The sequence below is a fragment of the Sorex fumeus genome, unplaced genomic scaffold, assembly GCF_029834395.1.
Source record: "Sorex fumeus unplaced genomic scaffold, SorFum_2.1 ptg000041l, whole genome shotgun sequence".
NCBI classification, from domain to species: Eukaryota; Metazoa; Chordata; class Mammalia; order Eulipotyphla; family Soricidae; genus Sorex; species Sorex fumeus.
In genome coordinates, this window is record NW_026606098.1 from 7,034,758 (window position 1) to 7,054,245 (window position 19,488).

General features: G+C 62.1%; 2 protein-coding genes across 4 annotated transcripts; both read left to right on the forward strand.

The window, feature by feature from the left end:
• Positions 1-2,352: 2,352 nt before the first annotated feature.
• LOC130028566 (cytochrome P450 4F3-like) lies at positions 2,353-8,542 on the forward strand. The gene is made up of 12 exons (XM_056119286.1): positions 2,353-2,647; positions 3,063-3,207; positions 4,759-4,812; positions 4,896-5,023; positions 5,259-5,380; positions 5,756-6,026; positions 6,483-6,549; positions 6,639-6,768; positions 7,304-7,437; positions 7,509-7,573; positions 7,662-7,744; positions 7,866-8,542. Exons 1-12 carry the CDS (start codon positions 2,465-2,467, stop codon positions 8,038-8,040), a joined length of 1,557 nt encoding a protein of 518 aa, XP_055975261.1. The 5' UTR covers positions 2,353-2,464; the 3' UTR covers positions 8,041-8,542.
• A 1,414-nt stretch (positions 8,543-9,956) lies between these two features.
• On the forward strand, positions 9,957-18,143 carry LOC130028567 (leukotriene-B4 omega-hydroxylase 3-like). 3 transcript variants are annotated; one of them, XM_056119287.1, is made up of 13 exons: positions 9,957-10,012; positions 10,258-10,448; positions 10,967-11,111; positions 13,322-13,375; positions 13,459-13,586; positions 13,733-13,854; positions 14,401-14,671; positions 15,126-15,192; positions 15,282-15,411; positions 17,326-17,459; positions 17,554-17,618; positions 17,719-17,801; positions 17,923-18,143. In XM_056119287.1, the coding sequence occupies exons 2-13, from the start codon at positions 10,266-10,268 to the stop codon at positions 18,095-18,097; spliced, it is 1,557 nt and encodes a 518-aa protein (XP_055975262.1). In that variant the 5' UTR covers positions 9,957-10,012; positions 10,258-10,265; the 3' UTR covers positions 18,098-18,143. The 3 variants fall into 3 exon arrangements, with proteins under 3 accessions (XP_055975262.1, XP_055975263.1, XP_055975264.1); XM_056119288.1 differs by lacking the exon at positions 10,967-11,111 and adding an exon at positions 12,341-12,485; XM_056119289.1 differs by lacking the exons at positions 9,957-10,012; positions 10,967-11,111 and having other exon boundaries at positions 10,376-10,448.
• Positions 18,144-19,488: the final 1,345 nt, after the last annotated feature.

The following is a 19,488-nucleotide window of genomic DNA, read 5'->3' on the forward strand; positions in this document are numbered from 1 at the left end:
GCATGCGTGTGTGCATGCGTGTGTGTGTGTGTGTGTGTGTGTCTCTAGGAGTGCTTGTGTCCGCCTGTATGGGTCCCCCCTCCCGAGATTATGTGTGTGTTACTAGATGGAGATGCTGATAGAGGTGATGCAAAACCAAACTAGCCAATAGCCCTATAATTCAGCAAACCTTGCTAGCTCATCTGTGTGAGCTGGGCTGGATTTGGGCCTTTGTATCAAGGACAAGCGCTTCCAGAGAGATAGGGACACCAGGACAGTGCTCAGCATTACCTGGGCTCAGATGGAGCCCAGCTCCAAAGGTTCACCTGGTTAGTCACAGCCCCCACCAGGAAACACGCTTGGTCTGGAGGTGACACCAGCCCTGGAGGCCTTGGCATGAGCCTGTGCCTGGTCTTGCCCAGGGAGGATTTTGCAGGATCAACATGTTTGCAAACCACTCTGGCTTCCCAGGGAGGAGCTTGACAGTGCATGAGTTTGGAAGGAAGGCGGGGAGACTGGGACTTCGATGGGACTCTGCTCCCAGTGCTCCAGCGTGCCTAGATCAGTCACCCAGCTCCACCTCGCAGTCACCGGCCGCTCGCCTCCTGTGTGAGTTGGCGGCGCCCTCTGCCGGAAGCTTGTAGAACAACAGGCTCTTGTGTCTGGCTGCAATGGAACCTGTGTGAGCTGGCATGTGCGTATCAGATTGTGTCTGTGCCATTGCCACCCTGCGCAGGCGTGTGTACATGCATACATAAGTGTGGTGTATGCGTGCACAGAGGGTGCATGTGAGCACGTCTTTTTTTTTCTTTTTTTTTTATTAGTGAAACACCATGAGGTACAGTTGTAGATTTACAATTTTTTGTGCTTGGGTTTGATTATACAATGATCAGATACCCATCCCTCCACCAGTGCCCATTTTCCACCACCATGGATAATATCCCCCCCCATCCCCCCATCCCCCCCTGCCTCTGTGGCAGGGCAATCCCCTGGTGAGCACGTCTTTGTGTGCAGCCAAATGAGCATGATTCTGGGCACACCCTGTACACGTGTTTGTGTGGCTGTGTGTGCATGCATGTCAATGGGAGTGACTGTGTAATTTTGTGAGCTTGTGTGCTTGTGTGTGTGAGGTTGTATATGCATGCAAGCATGTGTGTGACTTGTCTGTGTGCATATGGCCTGTGAGTGTGTGTGGCCAGTGTGAGTGTGTATGTGTGTGGTCAGTGTGTGTGTGTGGTCTGTGAGTGTGTGTGGTCAGTGTGTGTGTATGGTCTGTGAGTGTGTGTGAGTGTGTGGTCTATGAGTGTGTGTGTGGTCTGTGAGTGTTCATGGTCTGTGAGTGTGATTGTGTGATCTGTGAGTGTGTGTGGTCAGTGTGTGTGTGTCTGGTCTGTGAGTGTTCATGGTCTGCGAGTGTGTGAGTGTGTGGTCTATGAGTGTGTGTGTGGTCAGTGTGTGTGTGTAGTCTGTGAGTGTTCATGTTCTGTGAGTGTGTGAGTGTGTAGTCTATGAGTGTGTGTGTGGTCAGTGTGTGTGTGTGGTCTGTGAGTGTTCATGGTCTGTGAGTGTGAGTGTATGTAGTCTATGAGTGTGTGTGTGTGTGGTCAGTGAGTGTGTGTGTGTGGTCAGTGAGTGTGACTGTGTGAGTGTGTGAGTGTGAGTGTGTAAGTGTGTTTGTGTCCATGTGTGTGTGAGCATCTCCTAGTCTTTCCTCTTGTTCAGGGCCATGGCTCCACACTGTGGCCCTCATCTGCCCTCTCTGAGCAGCAGCTCCTCCCCTGGAGAGGTGGGTGCTGGACAGCTGACTCCAAGGTACCGTGGGCTCTGTCTGTCCACCCAGCTCCTGCTCTGTTGGGGAAGGCGGGGAGGCAGGGATGGCAAGGGGGTGTCCAGGTGCCTGGGGGTGGTAGTTCTGGGCACCTTGATTCCTGCTCCTTCACCCTGCACTGGGTGCCTGCCAGGCTTTGCCCACGCTGGGGCTCCCTGGCCTTCCTGGTGTCCTGCAGGGGGGTCGTGCTGGGCATTTGAGCAAGGCTGGCTAGACTGTGTGGGCTCTGCCCGGCCGGGGAGGCTGTGAATTGGGCCGAGAGCCAGAGCCTTGGCAGGGCTGAATCTTGGGCTCCCGCGCCTGCAGCTGAACTTACTCCCAGTTCCTGGCCGGCCTGGGTGGTTGCCAGTGGGGCACAGCTTCCGGACCCCTGGGATTGGCTGGAACTCTGAGGTCGGTGGCCCGGAGGAGGCGGGACCAGGAGTCTCTGGAGAAGGATCCGGAGCTGCTGCGCAGGCCTGGCTGGCTCCAGGGAGCACACTCTCTGGTAAACACAGTCCCTCTGTTTACACGTGTAAACACGTGCTGGGGCTGTGACTCTCCGCCTGCTCTGTCCTTGTTCTGGTTCCTCTGGAGTTCCCAACCTCCTGCCGCCCCGTCCCCCTCTGCCTCCAGCCCCCACCCCCACCCTGTGTCCTTCAACCCCCAACCTGTGCGATGCTGCCGGCAAGCCTGACCTGCCTGGGCCCGGCCCTGTGGCCGCTGCTGCTGCTGACTGGGGCTGCCTGGCTGCTGGCCCGTGTCCTGGCCTGGGCCTGGGCCTTCCGGGACCTGTGCTGGCGTCTGCGCTGCTTCCCGCAGCCCCCCAGGCGGAGCTGGTTCTGGGGGCACCTGGGCCTGGTGAGTGCAGCCAGGGGCCGGGTGTTGGGGGCGTGAAGAGCTGCGGCAGGAAAGGGGTCAGGGGTCAGGGTCTGAAGAGTCCTTGGTCGAGCGGAGAAGCCATAAAGTCCCTTTATCAATTCCCTCTGTTCCCGTCCACCCCCACAAACCAAACTCCAATATGACAGGGTGTCCGGAGCTTATCTGGAAGGTCCCAGATACTCTCTGCCAGCTCAGGGCAGTGGAAAGGATGTCTGTGGCCATGCTGCCCCCTCTGCCTATCGTGGCCACCCCTGCCCACCCCCACAGTCCTCAGTGAGGAGCGCCTCCCTGTCTCCCTGGGTTCCATCAGGCTGTGTGGGGTGTCTGGGCAGGTGGCTGGCTGGCCCCTCACCAGAAGGGTCTTACCAGCCCTGGCCTCACTTGCCCGCCCCAGGTGAAGAGCAACGAAGAGGGCCTGCGGCTGGTGGAGGAGCTGGGACACTCTTTCCAAGACCTGCACCTCTGGTGGATGGGGCCCTTGCACCCTATCCTGCGGCTTGTGCACCCTAAGTTTGTGGCCCCCTTGCTCCAGGCCCCAGGTATCTCCCCAGGAAGCTCACAGCACCCCCCCCCCCCCCCCCGCCCAGCTCCTCCCACTGTGGCCAGATCAGACTGAGCGAGGGAAGGGGCTTCCCCACCCGCTGACAGGGACTCTCTCAGGGTTGCCTGGTGAACTCACAGCTTGGTGGACACAGGACATCGTGAGGTCTGAGTAGAGACAGGGGACCTAGGACTGTTGCCTTCGGCATGACTGGATCCAGTCTCAGTCAGTGTCACTGGGACCCTGCGTCACCTCCTACTTTCCTCTGAGATGGCTTCTGCACTCTCACGCTGAGAGACGGGTCCTAGAAGCTCACCTACGGAGCAGTGAACACCCAGGGAAGCTGTAGGCCTGAGCAGACAAACAATTCCCACCTATTTATCTATTATCTAACTCTCCACCCATCCTCCATCCCCCATCCATCCCCCATCCCCCCACCCCCCATCCACCACCCACCATCCCCCACCCCCTCCCTAGCTCCCATCCACCCCCACCCATCTAACTCCTTATTACTTTCTATTGTCTATATGTCACCTATCCATTAATTATGTATCTATTACCTCAAGAGACAGATGAAGAGAGTGAGGGCCAGGGGAGGCAGTAAACAGATTTATTTTTGGTGGGGGGCATACCCAACAGTGTTCCAGACTTACCTTGGCTCTGTGCTCAGGGATCACTGCTGGTGGGCTCAGAGGGGCCATGTGGGTTGGCGGGAGTAGAAACTGGGTCTGCTGTGTGCAGGGCAGATACCCTCCCTGCTGTCCTATTGTTTCGGCCCCTGCAGGAGGCAGTTGGATCTGAGGGCTGAGGGTCAGGATCAGTTTGGAGTAGGTGGGGGGGTGGGCTGGCAGAGCCCACTAGTCTGAGCAGGGGGTGGTTAGGGTGACGGGCAGAGCCCATGAATATCCATCTGCCAGCATCCTAGGTAGATGGACACTCGCTGGACAGGGGAAGTGGGCGCAGGAAGCACAGTGACTTCCCAAGGTCACTGATTTCCCAAGGTCATGGGACCTGCAGGGCCTCTGGGGGGCAGGGGCGGGTCTCCATGGGGGTCACTCTCGCAGGAGCTCTGACCTTCTGTGTGGACACGCAGGCATCTGTTTCCCTCTGCCCTGGGCCCGTCTGTGACGCACACCGAGGCTATGTCAGCCCATGCGTGAAGTCAGGGCACATCATGGCCTGTGGGGCCGTGTCCAACGTGACCGCCAGACCACCTGGGCCAGCTCCTGCTGGGGAGGGCAGCTTGTCTGGAGCACTCTGTGCTGTGTAGATGCTGTGTTGACTACCTCAGGCCTGTTGGGTGCCGTGCCATGCAGAAGCCTGTGGGCATGTCATACCAGGCTGTGCTGTGCTGGGCTGTGTGCTTTCCATGTCTTTTGTGGCAGTTGTGTTTGGCTGTGCTGTGCAGAGACGCTCTGTGTGCAGGGCTGCAACCTGGTCTGGCCCTCCCCCTGCTCCCTCTTTCCCAAGACCCATCCAGGTAGGCAGGGGTGGGGTGAGGACCCCCCTTCTTCCTGCCAGGGCCCCGATGGTCTTTGTCTCATGCCAGCCAGCGCTGCCCCCAAGGACATGCTGTTCTATGGCTTCCTGAAGCCCTGGTTGGGTGAGTGTCTGGGCTCCGGCCCGGGGGCTGCCTCAGGGGTGCAGGAAGGTGCTGTCGGCCTCTCCTCACCTCTGCTCCTGCAGGGGATGGGCTGCTGCTGAGTGCGGGGGACAAGTGGAGCCGGCACCGTCGCCTGCTGACGCCTGCCTTCCACTCCAACATCCTGAAGGCCTACGTGAAGATCTTCGGCCAGAGCGCGGACACTATGCACGTGTGTCCCTCAGGCCTGGCGGGAGCAGGGGGGACTGGGGTGCGGGTCCCAGTGGCTGTTCCTGCCTGCAGAGGCAGGCCAGGTGCTGTGGGGTGAGGGGTGTTATGGACACCTGATCCTTGTGTGCGGTAGCCATGTGCCACCCGAACAGTGCCCAGAACAGCGTCCCGGAAGGTCCCTGTGGGTTGGGGCTCCTGGAGGGGCCACCGGTCCCAGGCTGTCCCCCCTCTTCCAGGCCAAGTGGGCACGCCTGCTGTCAGGGGGCAGTGCCCGCCTGGACATGTTCGAGCATGTGAGCCTCATGACGCTGGACAGTCTGCAGAAGTGCGTCTTCAGTTTTGATAGCAACTGTCAGGAGTGAGTGATCACGTGGGTGGGCAAGGGGGAGGGTTCCTGAGGGCTCAGCCTGGGCTGGAGGCAGGGAGGAAGGGAAGAGGCAGGGCCTCTATCCTGGAGATAGCTAGACTTTACCCTGAGGCAAGCAGAGAGATATGGCCCCTGAATGATGATCAGAGGCTGGACACTGGGCTGTAGAAGGAGCCTGGCATGGGGCCAGGCCCAGGGGACCATCGAGGGGAGACTGGGGACCCCACAGCAGGAAGGGAGGAGTGAGCGGGAGGTACAGGGTTGACCCTGTCTTGGTGCACGGAGCCGGGACAAGGGGGACACCCGGTCCGCGGTGCCCTGTCCTGCTGGGGAGCTGCGGACAGGCCTCCTTTGGGTTGAGCGCAGGAAGCCCAGTGAGTACATCGCCGCCATCCTGGAGCTCAGTGCTCTCGTGACCAAGCGGCTGCAGCAGCTCCTCCTGCACTGGGACCCGCTGTACCGCCTCACGGCCGACGGGCGGCGCTTCCGCCGCGCCTGCCGCCTGGTGCACTCCTTCACCGATGCCGTCATCCAGGAGCGGCGCCAGGCCCTCCTCGCCCAGGGCTCCCACGACTTCCTCAGGGCCAAGGCCAAGGCCAAGACGCTAGACTTCATTGATGTGCTGCTGCTGGCCCAGGTGGGCCAGGAAGGCTTGGCGCCGTGGGGTAACAGGAGGGCGAGTGGGGTGGCCGGGGAGCCCGCTGGTCAGAGCCAGGTGTGTCCACGCCTCCCCACTGCCACCTGGTGTCCATCTGTCTCTGGGCCCAGCTGGTACCCTGCGCTCCTCTCGCTCCTCTCGCTGTGCGAGCCTGTTCCTGCCCTGGGCATGGCTGCATGGGAGCCCGGTGGGGACCTGGGAGCATGCCCTGGGATTTGCTCATAGCTCTGGGTGGGGAGGCCCAGCAGGCAGTTCATAGCAGCGCTTCTCTGCAGGGAGAGGGTCTGTGAGCTGTCTCTTCTCGCCTCTGTAAACACTTTTCCCCAAACTTCTGGCTGTCGGTGGGTTCCACACTGTAGGGCTAAGCGGAAGCCCTGGGCCAGGGAGGGGCCTGGGTGGGCTCCTGGGCCAGTGACCTCAGCGATGGCTCCCCAGGACGAGGACGGGAAGCAGCTGTCGGATGAGGACATCCGGGCCGAGGCTGACACCTTCATGTTTGAGGGTGAGCAACCCTCTACTCTGACCCCCACCCCCTGGGGCAGCCCCTGCAGCCCCCTGTCCTCCCTGACCTGACACAGACACTGCCCCCAGGCCACGACACCACAGCCAGCGGCCTGTCCTGGGTCCTGTTCAACCTGGCAAAGCACCCTGAGCACCAGGAGCGCTGCCGGCAGGAGGTGGGGGCGCTGCTGCAGGGCCGGGAGCCCCAGGAGCTAGAGTGGTGAGCCAGGCCAGGGAGCAGGTCTAGGAGTGAGGCGGGCCTGTGCCTGGGTAAGGCAGGTCTGTGTGGAGGTGAGGCTGGTGTGTGTGCAGGGGTGAGGAGGGTCTGTGTGCAGGGGTGAGGCGAGTCTGTGCAGAGGTGAGGCTGGTCTGTGTGCAGGGGTGAGGCAGATCTACGCCTGGGTGAGGTGGGTCTGCGTGCACAGGTGAGGCTGGTCTGTATGAAGGGGTGAGGCAGGTTTGTGTGCAGGGGTGAAGTGGATCTGTGCAGGGATGAGGCGGGTCTGTGTGCAGGGGTGAGGTGGGTCTGTGTGCAGGGATGAGGTGGATTTGCAGGGGTGAGGCGGGTCTATGCCTGGGTGAAGTGGGTCTGTATGCAGGGGTGAGGCGGGTATGTGCAGGGCAAAGGCTGGTCTCTCTGCAGGGGTGAGGCAGGTCTGTGTGCAGGGTTGAGGCGGTTCTGTGTGCAGGGGTGAGGCGGGTCTGTGCAGGGGTGAGGTGAGTCCAGTGCAGGGGTGAGGCAGGTCTGTGTGCAGGGACGACCTGGCTTCACTGCCCTTCCTGACCATGTGCATCAAGGAAAGTCTTCGCCTGCACCCGCCTGTCACTGTTGTCTCTCGCTGCTGCTCCCAGGATGTGCCTCTCCCGGATGGCCGGGTCATCCCTAAAGGTGCTGTGGTGGTTGGGAGTGGGGGCAGCAGGTCCTGCCTAGTGGTCTGTACTGATGCCCCTCCCCCACAGGGATCATCTCTGTCATCAGCATCTTCGGAATCCATTACAACCCGTCCATCTGGCCGAACCCCAAGGTGCCTCTCCCTGCATGCCCCCCACATCCACTGTCCGGGGGGTGTCGGATGCCCCAGGATAGGACCCTTTGCCTCTCTGCACCCCCAGGTGTACGACCCCTTCCGCTTCGAGGCAGAGAACGTGAAGGACAGACCCCCGCTGGCCTTCATCCCCTTCTCTGCGGGGCCCAGGTGAGCTGGGGGCGCCTGGTAGGGACAGCTGAGGCACATCGGTGCCGCCCTGTCCCTCCTGGGTGTCTGGGAAGGGAGTGTGGGGGTTCTTGGCCGCCAACCACAAAAACCTGCGTCCCAGGAACTGCATCGGGCAGACGTTTGCCATGACCGAGATGAAGGTGGTGCTGGCGCTGACGCTGCTGCGGTTCCGCGTGCTGCCCGACGAGCAGGAGCCGCGCCGGAAGCCGGAGCTCATCCTGCGTGCCGAGGGCGGGCTGTGGCTGCGGCTGGAGCTGCTGGACCAGGCCCACTGACCGCGCTGACCCTCTGTGGACGCCCGAGAGAGAATACAGCTGTGTGCTCCCCTGCCGTGGTTCTGGGCCGGCAGCAGGGACCCAGGGGACAGTGGGATGGAGTGGGGCTCTGAGCCTCGTGCTGGCCATGGTGCGTCCAGAGTCCAGCGGGAGCTTCATCTGTTCTGATGGGGCTGTGGGAGCGCCTGAGAGGGAGGAGCGGGAGGGGGGATGTGGAGGGGCACCCTGGTGGGGTTTGTGTTCAAGGCGCCCCAGGACGGCCTCCATCCGCTGACTCTACAGTCTCTGCTGTTTGGCCGTGGCCGCTCCGCGGGGGGCCACCATGGGCGCAGATGGGGCTTACAGGAAGTGGACCTCGCCTGACCCCCTGGCCCTTCTTGATGCTCATTGGGCTGTGTCCTCCTCCTAGTCCCTCTATACCGCTTGGCCCGGCACTGCCAAACGCGCCTCATAAACAGTACAGACCCTGCCCAGCTGCTCTCTGGCTCTGTCCTCTCTCCCCAATTCTTTGCTGCCTTTTTAAGGCCCATTATTATTATGACTTACCTGTTTGGTTTTGTTTCGGGACCACCTGGTGATGCTCAGGGCTGACTCGTGGCTCTGCACTCAGGGATCACTCCTGGCAGTGCTCGGGGGATCTTATGGGAGACCGGGGATCGAACCCAGGTCAACTGCGTGAAAGACAAGCATCCTCCCCACTGTACTATGGCTGCGGCTCCGGTCAATGATTAACCTCTGAAGTTGGGCAATCATCCAGCTTTGCTTTGAGAAGTGGGAGTTTAACCCCTGTAACAGAAAACGCTTAGGTTTCCAGGGGTTTTAAAAGGTGGGGATCAGCTTTCCTGTCGACCTGTGGGAGTTGGGGTGCTGGTCACCCCTCTGCGTATCCACGGGCAGGCAAGAGAGGCCATTTCCAGGTGTGTGTGTGTGGAGAGCTGCCCTAATCTCAGGGAGGGGGGTTTGCAGGTGGGGTCACCAGGCTCTGTGCCCACGCCCACGGCCAGCTCAGGGCACAGGAGCTGCCAGGAGTTGGGGTGTTCGTCGTGGGACCCTAAAACCCTCGTTCTCCAAGCCGGCAGGTGTGAGCTGCCGATCAGGGCCCTTCTGGGCCCTTATCTTACTCACTGAAGCTTAGCTGTGGGGCTTGGAGGAGTCCTGGGCTCCGAGTCCCCCTGCCCTTCCCGACCTGGTGACACCTGCGAGGCTCTCACCCAGGCCACCTGTCCAGAGGATCCCAGATTGTCCCTGGGCCACTCCCCCGGGCGCGTGTCAATGGCGCCATCTGCTGGACGCTTTAGGAATACCAGGACCCCGGGTCAGTTTCCGCCCGTGGCTCCCGCACAGGTGCGCGTGCGGCTGTGTGCGTGTGCAGGGCGGGGCGGAGGCGCGGCCATGCGCCCGTGCGCCCGTGGGGGGGTGTACTTGCACGTCTGCGTGCGCGCAGGTCTGCGCCTGCGTGTGACTATGTGTGAACATAGAACTTGACGTCCAGGTGGACATGCGGGATCCCCCGGACCGCACCGCCTAGGCCGGGACTTTCCCACGGGATCCGTGGCCAGAACCCGGCGCGGGTAATCTCCAGCCAGGCCGGTTCCTTTGTTCCTGCTCAGCCCAGCACTGGACACTGGCCCTGAGCTCCTGCCGCCCTGTGCTCAGGCCCCTTCTTCCTCTTCAGCTCTGAGCAATGACGCTCAGTGCCGGCCACTCTGGGGCAAGGCGGCTGGTGCCCCAGCGCGGATCGTGTGGACAGTGGCCGCCTGGCCTGGGGGAGGGACTGGGCCTTCCTGCAGTGACCCCTCCTGGGCCTGGCAGCAGTGGCCCCTCCCCTGCCTGGGCAGGCTGCCCGCGGGGAGGAGAGAGACCAGTGTGCCCATTGGTCACTGCTGCCCTGTGCCAGCGCCCCACAAGGGAACAAGGGCAGACACTTCCCACAGGAGGACTCAGGAGCTGTGAAACAAACTCTCCACCTGGGGTACCGGGCTGGGCAGGGGGCAGGGGGAGGAGAGAGAGGCGGGCGCCCCACCAGGGGTACCAGGCTGGGCAGGATGGAGGGGGGGCAGACGGCAGGGGCGGACTGGCTGCCCTGTGTCCTGTGGGTGAATGTCTGTCTCCCCACTTGCCCTGAGTTTTCTCCATCTCTCTCCCCTTCCTGTCCCCCCTGCCTGAGGCCCCGTCTCTGTCTCCAGCCCCCCGACCCTGTGTCCCTCGTTCCCCCAGCCTGCAAGATGCTGCCGGCAAGCCTGACCTGGCTGGGCCCGGCCCTGTGGCCGCTGCTGCTGCTGACCGGGGCTGCCTGGCTGCTGGCCCGTGTCCTGGCCTGGGCCTGGGCCTTCCAGGACCTGTGCCGGCGTCTGCGCTGCTTCCCGCAGCCCCCCAGGCGGAGCTGGTTCTGGGGGCACCTGGGCCTGGTGAGTGCAGCCAGGGGCTGGGTGTTGGGGGTGGAGGAGCTGCAGCGGGGAAGGGGTCAGGGGTCAGGGGTCAGGGGTCAGGGCTGTGAGTGGGGTTAGGCCCCTTTCTCCTCCCTCACCCTCTGCTCTGTCCTTGTTGGATGCTGATCTCTGCCCAGCTGCTGTGTCCCCGAATTTGGCACAGGTCCTGGCCCGCGCGTCCCTCCGCGGACCCCCTCCCTGCCTGCCCAGAGCCCCCAGCCCTGTCTGCTCCTCTCTCAGGTGTCCCAACAGGGAAGTTGCCCAACTGGAAAGTGTGGGTCATCACTTCCCCTTTCGAGCCGCTATCTCCTTCCGGGCCATGCCTGCCCGCAATTCTTGCTCACCCACAGCCCGGGACACCCAGGGCTCTGCAGCGCCTGGGATAGGGACAGGACCCTGTGTCCCACAGGCCCCGTGTCCTGCAGACTCCGTGTCCCTCCCACAGACCCGTGTCCCTGCACTCTTGGGACCCCCAGCATGACGCCCCCTTTCTGCAGATTCACCCCACGGAGCAGGGCCTGCGGAGCATCACCCAGATGGTGGCCGCCCACTGCCAGGGCTTCATGCTGTGGCTGGGCCCCGTTCTTCCCCTCGTCACCCTCTGCCACCCTGACATAGTCCGGCCTGTCACCAATGCCTCAGGTACCCGGCAGGGCTTGAGGTGGTGGGTGCTGTGGCACCCGAGGGTCCAACCCCCATCCAGCTTCGTTCCTCCCTGCAGGACCCTGGCCCCTCCTTCCTCTCCACCACCTCCCCCTCCCTGCATGCACTCTGACCCCCTGCTCTTCTCCCTTCCTCCCTGCATGCATACTGACCCTCCCCGCCCTTTGAGGAACCAAGCCTCTGTCTTGGGCAGAGCTAGGAAGGGGTCAGAGGCAGCTGGCGGTGACTGTGGAGAAGCAAAGGTGGGTCAGGCTTCCTGGAGGAGGAGTCATGGAGCAATGAGCAGAGAGCACTGACCAGCAACCAGAACAACAGGGTCTCTGGCTGGTGGGGGTCAGAGCCGAGCTCGGCCTCTGGAGGTTGGCGCCTTTGTCCCCCCATCACCCCTCGGCTCCAGGCTCCAACATACTCCTGGAACTCAGGCCCTGAGGCGTCTGTGCCCCCTGAGACCCTCCCCAGCATGCCCAGAAGACCAGGGCAGTGGACAGCATCCCGCACATGCCGGATGACCCCAGGGCTGGGCCCAGCTCTCTCTCTCTCTCTGTCAAGGTTGCCCTCAGCTGGAAGCGTGGAATTTCCACTCCAAATGGGCTACACAAAGAAATGGAATTTTCTCCTTTGTCCCGATCAAGAAAATGCGGGATTAGTCTCAGCTGGAGCAGGTCTCCAGCACTCTAGCCAGGGGAGGCTCCAGGGTCCATCTCCCAACCGTCCAGTTCAGGGGCGGTGGCCTTCAGGCACAGAGGGATCCAAGTGGCCAGTGCTGTCCTGGAAATCTGTCTTCATGGTCTTGCTAACTGAGAAAGATGAACCCAGGAGCTCAGCCCCATGGAAAGTGAACTTTCCCTGGCTGTTCCAGAAAACTCTGCAGGACACTTTCCTGTGACCTGACCAGGGCTCAGTCCCTCGCTGGGGAGTGCCTCTGACTGTCCCTCACACAGATGCTGGATGCTGCTCGTGCTGGGCCCACGGTGGGACACGACAGGGCTGGACTCCAAGCAGGCTGCAGCCAGTGCGTCTGCGGGTGGGGTCACCTGGCCTGGGCGCAGAGCAGAGACGTGGTGTGGAGTCAGAGGGAGCCCCACCCCCCATCCCCGCTGGCTGTGAGGGTGAAGGCAGGACCACAGACCCTCGCAGCAGGCCAGGTCCTGGTCGTCCGTCTGTCCTTCTGGCCACCTAGAGGGATGCGAGCAGTGTCTGTCCCACAGATTCAGAGCTCGGAGAAGGGCCTTCAGTACACGCAGGGCCTGGCCAGCACCTACGGGGACGTCTGCTGCTGGTGGGTGGGGCCCTGCCACGCCGTCATCCGCGTCTTCTGCCCCACCTGCATCAAGCCCATACTCTTTGCCCCAGGTACCCGGGGGCAGCCTGCCTTGGTGTCCCCTGGACACTCTTGCCCACGGCTATGTCTGATCATGAGGGTGCTCATGCTGTGTGCACCTGTGCTGGTCTGTCCGGACAACAGAGGGGTGGGGGGAGGGCGTCTGTACGTCTGCCTGCACATCTGTGTATCTTCCTCCCAGTCTGTCTCTATGCCTGTGTGTCAGTGTGTCTGTCTGTATGTCTGTATGTCTGTCTGCACGTCTGTGTCTGTCTCTGAGTCTGTCAGTATGTGTGTTTATGTGTCTAGTTGTGTGTCTGTGCCGCTGTGTGTCTGTCTCTCTGTGTCTTTGTGTGCCTGTGTGTCTGTCTGCCGTATTGAGCTGATCTCGCTCCGGCTGGAGGTGGCTGCAGGTGGGTGGCATGGGAGTGAGTGTGAGTGGTGCCAGTTCACCTGCAGGATGCACCGAGACTGTCAGGCTCTCCGTGTCAGTCAGGCACATCCCCATGTGGTGCTGGTGCCTGCTCATGCATGGGGCGACGTGTCCGATGTCTCGGGGCTGTTGGTGAGGCCGGGCGACTGCAGAGGCGGCCTGTGGGGGCTTTGTGCGCGTGTGCCCAGACAAACTGTGCCATGTGAAAGCCGTGTCAGGCTGTGCGTGCCGTGTTGTGTCTTGGAGGCATGTAGAAGCCGTGTGGGACCATGTTAGCTGTGCGGGTCGTGCTAGCTGGCTCCAGTCAGCTGCAACCTGGTCTGGCCCTGCCTCCGACTTCCTGCTCCCTCCGCCCTGAGACTTGTTGTGGGTGGGCAGGGAGGGGTGCGGACCCCTGCTGGAGCCCCTGCAACCCCTGATGTCGCCCTTCCTTAGCTGAGATCGCCCCCAAGGACATGCTCTTCTACAGCTTCCTGAAGCCCTGGCTGGGTGAGTGTCTGGGCTCTGGGCCAGGGGCCACCTCAGGGGTGCAGGAAGGTGCTGCTGGCCTCTCCTCACCTCTGCCCCTGCAGGGGACGGGCTGCTATTGAGTGCAGGGGACAAGTGGGGCCGGCACCGTCGCCTGCTGACTCCCGCCTTCCACTTCAACATCCTGAAGCCCTACGTGAAGATCTTCAGCCAGAGTGCAGACACCATGCATGTGAGCATCGTGGACTCTGGTGTGGCTGGGGTGGACCATGAGCACAGTGGACCCGCCCCGGTGGGAGTGGGTCTCTCCCAGACCAAGCTGACAGTCCAGGGGGCCCAACAAGGGGCACTGTTGCCAGCCTGCCTCTGCTCTTCCAGGCCAAGTGGGCACGCCTGCTTTCGAGGGGTAGCGCCCGCCTGGACATGTTCGAACACGTGAGCCTCATGACACTGGATAGTCTGCAGAAGTGTGTCTTCAGTTTCGACAGCAACTGTCAGGAGTGCGTGCTCACGCAGGCAGGGAGGGGAGGGTGCAGCCCAGAGGGTTCCTGAGGGCTCAGCGCTGTGTGATCCTTGCGAGGGCTGGAAGGTGGTCAGCCAGGTGGAGCCCTGCTGGATCCTGGGCACCAGTGGGAGCACCTGAAGCCTAAAACAATAATCAGATGAGGTGCTCCAGGCATGGGGCGGCCCCATGGGGGCTGGGCAGGAGGTGGGGAGCAGTTGGGGAGAGCAGGTGGGCTGCAGTGGCTGGATTTCATCCTGACGCTGCAAACATCCCTGGGCGTGAGTGTGTGTGCCCAGGTGAATGTGTTCATGTGTGCATGCTTGTGCCTGTCTGCATGCACATGTGTGTGCCTGTGTACCTGGGTGTATGCATTTCCCTGTGCATACCCATGTGCATGTCTATGTACATGTCTGCATGCCCTATGCATGAGTACACATGTGTATGCATGCATGTTCCAGTTATGCAGGGTCTCCTGGTGTGTGTGGGGGTCTCGGCGTCTGCAGGGTGGGGGAGAACCTGACCCCACCCCCGTGGTCCTCAGGAAGCCCAGCGAGTACATTGCCGCCATCCTGGAGCTCAGCGCTCTCGTGGCCAAGCGGCACCAGCAGCTCCTCCTGCACTGGGACCTGCTGTACCATCTCACGGCCGATGGGCGGCGCTTCCGCCGCGCCTGCCACCTGGTGCACTCCTTCACTGATGCAGTCATCCAGGAGCGGCGCCAGGCTCTCCTCGCCCAGGGCTCCCACGACTTCCTCAGGGCCAAGGCCAAGGCCAAGACGCTAGACTTCATTGATGTGCTGCTGCTGGCCCAGGTGGGCCAGGAAGGCCTGGCGCCGTGGGGTAACAGGAGGGCGAGTGGGGTGGCCGGGGAGCCCGCTGGGCAGAGCCAGGTGTGTCCACGCCTCCCCACCGCCACCTGGCGTCCGTCTGTCTCTGGGCCCAGCTGGTACCCTGCGCTCCTCTCGCTGTGCGAGCCTGTCCTGCCCTGAGCATGACTGCGTCTCTGGTGGGGACCTGGGAGCATGCCCTGGGATCTGCTCAGAGCTCTGGGCGGGGAGGCCCAGCCAGCAGTTCACAGCAGCACTTCTCTGCAGGGAGGGGGGGGGGTCTGTGAGCTGTCTCTGCCAACCTCCGTAAACACTTTCCCCTTCTGGGCAAACATCTGGCTGTCAGTGGGTTCCACATTGCAGGGCCAAGCGGGAGCCCTGGGCCGGGGAGGGACCTGGGTGGTCTCCTGGGCCAGTGACCTCAGCGATGGCTTCCCAGGACGAGGACGGGAAGCAGCTGTCAGATGAGGACATCCGGGCTGAGGCTGACACCTTCATGTTTGAGGGTGAGCAACCCTCTACCCTGACCCCCACCCCCTGGGGCAGCCCCTGCAGCCCCCTGTCCTCCCTGACCTGACACAGACACTGCCCCCAGGTCATGACACCACAGCCAGCGGCCTGTCCTGGGTCCTGTTCAACCTGGCAAAGCACCCAGAGCACCAGGAGCGCTGCCGGCAGGAGGTGGGGGCGCTGCTGCAGGGCCGGGAGCCCCAGGAGCTGGAGTGGTGAGCCAGGTCGGGGAGCAGGCCCAATGGGTGAGGCGGGTCTGTGCCCAGTGACATGGGTCTGTGTCTGGTGACGTGGGTCTGTGTGCAGGGGTGAGGCGGGTCTGTGCAGAGGTGAGGCAAGTCTGTGCGGAGGTGAGGCAAGTCTGTGCGGAGGTGAGACTGGTCTGTGTGCAGGGGTGAGGCTGGTGTGCTTGGGTGAGGCTGGTCTGTGTGCAGGAGTGAGGCTGGTTTGTGCATGGGTGAGAAAGGTCTGTGTGCAGGGGTGAGGCAGGTCTGTCTGTGCAAGGGTGATCCTGGTCTGTGTAAAGGGGTGAAGTGGGTCTGTGTGCAGGGGTGAGGTGGATCTGTGTAGGGGTGAGACTTGTCTGTGTGCAGGGGTGAGGTGGGTCTGTGTGCAGGGGTGAGGCTGGTCTTTCCCGGGGGAGGTTTGTATGCAGGGGTGAGGCAGGTCTGTTCAGGAGTGAGGCGGGTCTATGTGTAGGGGTAAGGTGGGTCTGTGCCCGGGTGAGGCTGGTCTGTGTGCAGGGGTGAGGCTGGTCTGTTTGCAGGGGTGAAGTGGGTCTGTGAAGCAGTAAGGCGGGTTTGTGTGCTGGGTGAAGTGGGTCTTTGCAGGGCTGAGGCTGTTCTTCGTGCAGGGGTGAGGTGGGTCTGTGCCCAGGTGAGGTGGGTATGTGTGGAGGTGAGGCTGGTCTGTGTGCAGAGTGAGGCTGGTCTGTGTGCAGGGGGAGGCTGGTTTATGCAGGGCTGGGGCTGATTTTTGTGCAGGAGGCGGGTCTTTGCAGGGGTGAGGCTGGTCTGTGTGAAGGAGTGAGGTGGGTCTGTATGCAGGGTTGAGATGGATCTGTGTAGGGGTAAGGCTGATCTGTGTGCAGCGGTGAGGTGGGCCTGTACCCGGGTGAGGCGGGTCTTTCAGGGGAGAGGTGGGTCTGTGCAGGGGTGAGGCGGGTCTGTTTTCAGGGGTGAGGTGAGTCTTTGCAGGGGTGAGGTTGGTCTCTGTGCAGGGGTGAGTCTTTTGTTTTCAGGGGTGAGGCAAGTCTGTGCAGGGGTGAGGTTGGTCTCTGTGCAGGGGTGAGGCAGACTTGTGAATTGGTGAGGCATGTTTCTGTGTAGGGGTGAGGCTGCTCTGTGTGCAGGGGTGAGGCAGTTCTGTGCTCAGGTGAGGCGGGTCTTTATGCAGGTGTGAGGCGGGTCTGTGCAGGGGTGAGGCGAATCTGTGGTCTGGGGTGAAGCTGGTCTGTGTGTAGGTGTGAAACTGGTCTGTGGCTGGGTTAGTTTGGTCTGTATACAGGGGTGAGGCGGGTCTGTGCAGGGGTCGGGCGGGTCTGTGCAGGGGTGAGACTGGTCTCTGTGCAGGGGAGAAGCAGGTCTGTGTGCAGGGGTGAGGTGAATTTGTGTAGGGGTGAGGTTGGTCTGTTTGCAGAGGTGAGGCAGATCTGTGCAGGGGTGAGGCAGGTTTCTGAGTAGGGTGAGTCTGCTCTGTTTGCAGGGGTGAGGCTGGTCTGTGCAGGGGTGAGGTTGGTCTGTGTGCAGGAGTGAGGCTGGTCTGTATATAGGTGTGAAGCTGGTCTGTGGCTGGGTGAGTCTGGTCTGGATGCAGGGGTGAGGTGGGTCTGTGCAGGGGTCGGATGGGTCTGTGCAGGGGTGAGGCTGGTCTCTGTGCAGGGGAGAAGCGGGTCTGTATTCAGGGGTGAGGCAGGTTTCTGTGTAGGGGTGAGGCTGTTCTGTGTGCAGGGTTGAGATGGGTCTGTGCCTGGGTGTGGCGGGTCTGTGTGCAGGGGTGAATCTGGTCTGTTTGTAGGGGGGAGGCTGGTCTGTGTGCAGAGGTGAGGGGGGTTTATGTAGGGGTGAGGCAGGTTTCTGTGTAGGGGTGAGGCTGCTCTGTGTGCAGGGGCAAGGCGGGTCTGTGTGCAGGGACGACCTGGCCTCGCTGCCCTTCCTGACCATGTGCATCAAGGAAAGTCTCCGCCTGCACCCGCCTGTCACTGTTGTCTCTCGCTGCTGCTCCCAGGATGTGCCTCTCCCGGACGGCCGGGTCATCCCCAAAGGTGCTGCAGCTGGCATGAATGGGGGTGGGGGAGTGGACATGCAGGTGTGTGGGTGTGGCAAGGTGGTGAGACCCTCACTGCCCGCTCCCCGCAGGTGTCATCTGTCTCATCAGTATTTTCGGGACCCACCACAATCCGTCCGTGTGGCCAGACCCTGAGGTGCTGTATCCCCTTGTGTGTCCTCTCTGGGTCCTTGGGTGGGCAGGCCCTCCAGGTGGCGGGGCCCTCCCCATCAGCCCTGTCTCGCCCCCACCCCCAGGTGTATGACCCCTTCCGCTTCGAGGCAGAGAACATGAAGGACAGGTCCCCCCTGGCCTTTATCCCCTTCTCCGCGGGGCCCAGGTGAGCTGGGGGCACCTGGCAGGGGCAGCTGAGGCCCATCGGTGCCGCCCTGTCCCTCCTGGGTGTCTGGGAAGGGAGTGTGGGGGTCCTTGGCCGCCAGCCACAAAAATCTGCATCCCAGGAACTGCATCGGGCAGACGTTCGCCATGACCGAGATGAAGGTGGTGCTGGCGCTGACGCTGCTGCGGTTCCGCGTGCTGCCCGACGAGCAGGAGCCGCTCCGGAAGCCGGAGCTCATCCTGCGTGCCGAGGGCGGGCTGTGGCTGCGGCTGGAGCCACTGGACCAGGCCTGCTGACCACGCTGACCCCACGTGGACTCCCGAGAGAGAATACAGCTGTGTGCTCCCCTGCCTACGACTCGTCCTGTCCACGGGGTCCTGGATCGGGGGGTGGAGGGGGGGGTCTCTGAACACGGAGGCCCTGTCCACAGCTCTGCAGGCCTCTCAGCTTCCTGCTGGACACTGTCCTCCAGAATGGGAGGGGCGCCATGGCAGTCAGAGCTGGGGAGTCAGTCCAGCCCCGTGCACAGACTTGAAACTGCCGGGGAGTGTGGAAGCTCGTGTCCATCTCCTTGCATCAGCTGGCACAGCCGGGGGATGTGTGGGGACAGAGACCAGCTGAGTGCCGCCGGGTCTTTGGGAATGATGGGGTTGGGCTCCAGGGAAGGAAACAGCGCCACAGGGGATGCAGGGGATGGGGTCCCTGCTCCGCCCAGGGCACCAGGGGGTCAGGAACCTCAAGGCAGGGGAAGGAGCCACTGCACTGTGGGGCGAGCACTCACCTGGCACGAAACCAGCCAGGTCCTATCCCTGGCGCCACATACAGTCCCGAGCACCACCAGGAGTGATCCCCGAGCACCATCAGGTGTAGCTCCAAAACAAAATTTAGAAGTGTTCAAAGAACCTCAGGGCTGGGCTGGGGAGAGACTCTGCCCGGTTGTACCTGCCTGAGCCCAGCCAGAGTGACCCTGAGCACAATTGTGTGGAAGCAGACACAGCAAACCAGGAAGTGTCTCCTGGAGATGAGTTGCCAGGCACGGGTGGGGGCACGGGAGCCGACGTGGGTGGGATGGTGCCCTGGGCCCCACCATGCCCCGTGTGTGCCATGGAGTCCTCACTCCTGGCAGTGCTGGGGGTAGGGGGACACTGTGGGATGCGGGTATGAAGCAAACATGGTCCCCGCTGTCCTACTGCTCTGTCCCCCCTCTGTGGGGTTCTGAACACTCAAAAAGAATGGGTCACCCACTCCTGAGTTCGCCCACGTTGGGACATTGCAGGGCAGGGCCGCTCCCCCTGAGCCCGTCTGCACCTGTGCCCCTGCTGGCCCTTTGGGCATGTCCTCGGGGGAGTCTGTCCCCATTGCCGGTGTGGAGATTGTGCTGATGAGATGCACCTGCGGGACCAGCCGGGGCCAGACCGTGCCCTGTCAGCACAGCCGCCAAAGCGCCAGCCAATTTTGCTCGGTTCTTAACCAGCGGCAAGACTCTCAGAGACCCCTGGGGCTCATTAAAAGTCAACACACACTTGTCAGCTCTGTCTCATTAGCGGGGACTCAGCACACCCCAGGACCAGCCATGGTGCTTCAGCAAATGCCACCAGGGGCCGAGCCCAGGCCAGTGATGGGAAGTGGATGGGCCGGAGCAAGAGGACAGTGGGAGGGCATTTGTCTTGCTCTGGCTGACCAGGGT